Source organism: Sceloporus undulatus, unplaced genomic scaffold (assembly GCF_019175285.1).
Source record: "Sceloporus undulatus isolate JIND9_A2432 ecotype Alabama unplaced genomic scaffold, SceUnd_v1.1 scaffold_897, whole genome shotgun sequence".
NCBI lineage: Eukaryota > Metazoa > Chordata > Lepidosauria > Squamata > Phrynosomatidae > Sceloporus > Sceloporus undulatus.
In genome coordinates this window covers 1-5,506 of record NW_024803817.1, presented here as the reverse complement: position 1 = coordinate 5,506, position 5,506 = coordinate 1, and the positions used below count along the sequence as shown (strand labels likewise).

Below are 5,506 nucleotides of genomic sequence, written 5' to 3'. Positions count from 1 at the left end.
CTTAACCTGCTTCATCAAATGCAGTAAAGAAACAGAACCCTTTTCCCATCTTGTACCACAATACATTGTCCCACTGTTTGCGCAAACTTCAGATCTACAACCCTCGCTTACTTGTGAGGAGCAAATGGAAGGGGTTAGAATGGGACATGCACCCGAGATGCACACTTGTAGCCGCTGGCGGGCACGCACTCCCATTCAAACCTATAGGGCTTGAATATTTGTGAGTTTCCATTTTCATGGTGGGTCTGGAATGAATTCCCTGTGAAAATGGAGGGCTGACTGAATTTTCAAAACTCTATTTGTTTGGAAAGAACAACAAAATACAACAGGTGCTCCATTTGCTTCTTTTACCGAAATCAACATTTGTGTTCTACCCCAAATCTGACCTAGTATAAAGGCTAGAATAAAAAAAGAATATGGTTTGTTTTTGTAATTAAAATATCAAAACTATATAGTGCTTCAATTTTTAAAAAAAGTTCTCCAGAAGATTTATTTATTTTAGAGAACCATAGCAATAAAAGATTTACTCTTAGTTCTGAGTGAACATCATTCCACCTCATCTTCATCTTTGGAAGCATAGATAGCCTGATTTCGCCTTTTAATTCTCTTTGGACCACTTTTCCCTTCTTCTTTTTCACCACCTGTCCTCTTCAATAAGTTCTCACTAAGACTTTGTTCTTCCAACTGGTTTTTTTCATTTGATTTCTCCAGTTCAGCATCCACAGAGTCCGCAGTATCATTTGGTGACACAGTCATAGAATCTGGCAAGATCCTGACATCAGAAAATGCTGCAGAAATGCTAGAAGAGTACTCATGTGATGGGTCCAATGGAGTCTCAGGATCTTCGTCAGCACTGTCTTCATCTAATATTATTTCATCAGGGTTGACGGAAGATGACAAAGCAGAAGTATCTGTACTATAGTCACTAGGCTCTTCTGTTGACCCAATACTATCTACATCTTCTTCTTCATCATCATCATCATCTTTGTGTTCCAGTATGTCTTCTTTCAGCTGCTGGATTTTATCATTAATATCTGTAAGACCAAATCGAGCACAGAACTCTGTGGTCTGGGGATTGATTCTATGAATTGGTTCTGTGTTCTGCTGGGACATATTTCCATCATAACAAGCAACTGTAGCACTGAAGTTATGTGGAACCTGAAGATCATGGTTTGCTTCCTCCAAAACTTCCCTGATGTCTTCTTCTGAAACACTGTAGTCCCATCTACAATATGTCAAACACAAGGAAGTTAGACTTATTTTCCTCCTCCTTTGCACTTTATATACGAAGAGTGTCAAGACAGACCAAAACAGCATATGCATTCTCTAGTTCACTACTGGCAAGAATATATTTTGCTAAAGTTAGAGGCATCAGATCAGTAACACCTCTACCTTTGAAGATACCTTTGACAGGAGACTGTCAGGATCTCTTTCGCTACTGTACCGAACCATGCATATACTTTGAAAACAGTGTATCAGAATCTGGCATATTCTGTCATAAGATGGTTATTGTTATAATATATAAGCATGTTTAACTGAGTGTTATAGTGTTTTACATATGTAGAATAATTACATGAATGTTAGAATATATTGGAATATGATGAGAATGATGGGAGGCATAGTATTAGTAGAAATTATTAATGATGCTTCAAAGGGATGCAGGGATGTGTGGGGGAGGAATTTTCTCAATCTGCTGGTGGGAAACAGAAACTAAAGATGAGACCAGGGCAGTATTGGAGGCTGGGTGAATGAAGCTGATATGGCAGAAAGGATTGGTATGTTTTAATTAATAAATGAATTAAGATGAAGCCTGCAAAGTTTTGGGGCAGGACACTGTTAATATTATACCAGTGTTTGTGTATCATGACACTTCTGTTCATAGATGTCTTCCTGCTAAAACCTATGGGTTTTTTTTGAATAAAGTTTTACTGCTTACAATACAGAAGACTTGTTTAGAATCATAGAATAAGAGTTGGAAGAGACCGCAAGGGCCATCCAGTCCAACCCCCTGCCATGCAGGAAATCTCAATCAAAGCAGCCCCGACAGATGGCCCCTGTTTAAAGACCTCTAAGGAAGGAGACTCCACTACCCTCCAAGGGAGTGTGTTCCACTGTCGAACAGCCCTTACTGTCAGGAAGTTCCTCCTAATGTTCAGGTGGAATCTCTTTTCCTGTAGCTTGCATCCATTGTTCCGGGTCCTGTTCTCTGGAGCAGCAGAAAACAAGCTTGCTCCCTCCTCAATATGACTTCCCTTCAAATATTTAAACAGGGCTATCATACCACCGCTTAACCTTCTCTTCTCCAGGCTGAACATCCCCAGCTCCCTAAGTCGTTCCTCATAGGGCATGGTTTCCAGACCCTTCACCATTTTAGTCGCTCTCCTTTGGACATGCTCCAGTTTCTCCACATCCATTTTAAATTGTGGTGCCCAGAACTGGACACAGTTCATAATTTATTTACGTAATTCACCAATATTAAGTTATCATGATAACAACCTGTTAAAATAACTTTAAATGGGAATGAGACAAATGGAGGATAAATATATCGGGAAATACTAGACACAACGGTTGTTTGAAACTTCCAGGATCAGAGACTTTGATACCAGGGATCAAGGGAAAAGAGGAAGAGATAACAAAATGCTCCATGCCCTCCTTATGGGCATTGCCGGTTATGGCTATCTCTATTCTGAAGTTGTGCTACTGCGTGAAGCGGGAAAGGTTAGAATAGGGGACTTGAGTTTTGTCAAAAGTGGATCCCAGGGTCTGGAATCTCATTCCTTTCTTTATACAGCCTTTAGAAAGATCATTACAGATGTTTTGCTTAAATGTTCTTTTCATTCTGAGTCCAATCCCCAGGATTTTGTTCAGATGCTGCTGTTTTATTATGGTAGTTGTCCACTTTTAAGCTTATTGTATTGTAACTGTTTCACATTTGTGAGATTTTTCAGGACACAGCAAGTGCTACTGATTTGTACAAATGAACAAATTCTACCTACTTTGCATGAAGTCCATTGTTTTCAGGCATATTCCAGGAATTCGCAGATACATTGATGAGACTGTTAGTAGCCTTCAGAACAGCAATCCATTCAGGATCATATTCCAGATGGTTTGATGCATTTGGGTCATGCGGGATCTCTACAATCTTAGAAAGCAAGGAAAATTAGAAAAACAGACATTAGATAGGAAGGACGCTTTGGGCTTTATCAAAGAGTTTGATAAACTAGTTTTTCTCCTCACAACTATTATGACTCCTCTCAACAGGGTAGAAATGATTGTGAACTTATGGCACTACCATCACGAAGATTACTCTTTGTGGCATTACTCTTGCTATAAGCTGTATTTCTCTCCTCTCCTTTTAAGAAAAACAAGGACAGAACACTATCTGAAACCACACTGCAAAACAGTAATGGAAAAACTCCAGGTAGTGTGTCAAAGGCGAATCACCAAGGCTCTCAAACTGAACTTCTAGAATTTTCTGCAGTTTGAATTTCTTCAAGATCCTGCTCTAGGCTCTGGATACTCCATCCATCTTTGACCTCCAACTATAAATGTGATGGAGGACAGCTTGTACAAGCTGGGAAAGGAGAATGCCTTGATAAAAATGTGTACCACTCCCCATTCCCCAAATTATGCACTGAACAAAGACAAGAGACACTTTTGTAACTTTCTCCACTTTTGACCTCACCCCAGCCATATCTCTAAAGCAGCAGCATCACTGGGGGGACGGGGATGGTGCAGGCCGTGATACCCAGTTGGCCCCCTGTCCCCACGGGCACTTAGATACCCTGTCTGGGTTACTGCAAGGCGTTGGACATCTTGTCTGGGCTGCCGGGAGGCCTTGGGTGCCCTATCCAGGCTGCTGCAATACCTCGGGCACCCTGTCTGGGCTGCTAAAAGGCCTTGCATGCCCCCCTATGGGCAACTAGGGGCCGTGCCCACATTCGTGTGTGTGTGTGTGTACATGCTCCCATGAATGCATGCTCCCGTGTGGGGCACGCACATCAGAAGCCCCACCCCCCACATCGGGTGACCCCACTGCCCTAAAGGAGGATAGATGTCTGCAGAATTCTGCCAAAGTTCTGTATGCTATAGTAAAATGAATACATAGGAAGTGGCTGGCTGACCAAATGTTCCTGTTATAGAAGATTCCAAACTTTACTATATCTTAAGCCTGATGATACTTTGCACCATCAGGGAAAATTACAGGCAATTTTACCTGCATGAAGTCTCTGTGCGGCAGGCATTTATCCAGGGCCAGAAATTTTGTTGTTTTGGGATGCTGTCCACTGCCATTGGCCTGAAAATTTAGAGAAGATACATAACTACAAAAACTGCAATATTACACAAATTAATACAACTTAAAATGCATTTTTTTGCTAGATCAAGATTGATTTCATATAAACATAACAAGTTAGCTTATGCAGACTCAAACCACTGATTTACCTACATTAGTACCATCTGACTTGATAGGGAGAGACTCGAAGTTGCAATAAATCTTTCAAACCAAATAGTCCCTGATCCTTTAACTAGAGAGGTCAGGAACTAAATCTGCACAGCATGAATTTACTGACAGTCACTGTGTTCCATCACTGACCTACAACAATCAGCTAAAGCATTCATATACTGTGACACTGCATGCTCCTGAGCTTTGTCTAGCTCGACAACAGAATTCACAAACAAGAGATGTGTTCCATTCATCAGTGCTCTCATTGAAGGTGATGGGAGAGGTAATTTTGTCCTTTCTTTGCAACCCCTTCAGTTCCCTGAAAATCTGTTCTGGAAACCATGCCCTATGAGGAGCAACTTAGGGAGCTGGGTATGTTTAGCCTGGAGAAGAGAAGGTTAAGGGGTGACATGATAGCCATGTTTAAATATTTGAAGGGATGTCATATTGAGGATGCAGCAGGGTTAATTTCTGCTGAAGATACTAGAACAAGGCACAATGGATTCAAACTACAGGAAAAAAGACTCCCCCTGAATATTAGAAAGAACTTCCTAATGGTAAGAATTGTTTGGCAGCAGAACCCTGCCTCAGAGTGGTACAGTCTCCTTCTTTGGAGGTTTTTACACAGAGGATTGTCAGGGTTTCTATGATTGCATATTCCTGCATGGTAGGGGTTGGACTGTATGCTCTGTGTAGTCTCTTCAACTTCTACGATTCTATGGCCTGTTACAGACTGCCAAAATAAAGCTGCTTTGGGTCTCTTTGGAGGTATGCTATTTAAATGATGCATGGGTCCTAAAAGTCCGGAGGTTGCACCAAAGCCACACTCCATTCCTAAGCACTGGAGTGCAGCTTTGGTGCAGCTTCCAGATTCTTAGGATGCATGCATCATTTAAACAGCATATCTCCAAAGAGACCCGAAGCAGCTTTATTTTGGCAGTCTGTAACAGGCCTATGACTCTATGAGAGTCCCTATTTTAGAAGGGAAATCAGGCTCCAAGCTGGAATCCCTTGAGAAGCTTCTATTTTTACAATTATATTGGTAAGATATGATGATTAAGT

The 5,506-nt window shown here is 41.3% G+C and overlaps 1 protein-coding gene across 1 annotated transcript; it reads right to left on the bottom strand.

Moving 5' to 3' along the window:
- Positions 1 to 463: 463 nt before the first annotated feature.
- On the bottom strand, positions 464 to 4,297 carry LOC121917811 (lariat debranching enzyme-like; the record flags this gene model as incomplete). The annotated part of the gene is made up of 3 exons (XM_042443934.1): positions 464 to 1,225; positions 2,997 to 3,142; positions 4,217 to 4,297. Coding segments are annotated over 3 exons (906 nt in total), but the record flags the coding sequence as incomplete, so codon positions are not given.
- Between the last annotated feature and the right edge of the window lie 1,209 nt (positions 4,298 to 5,506).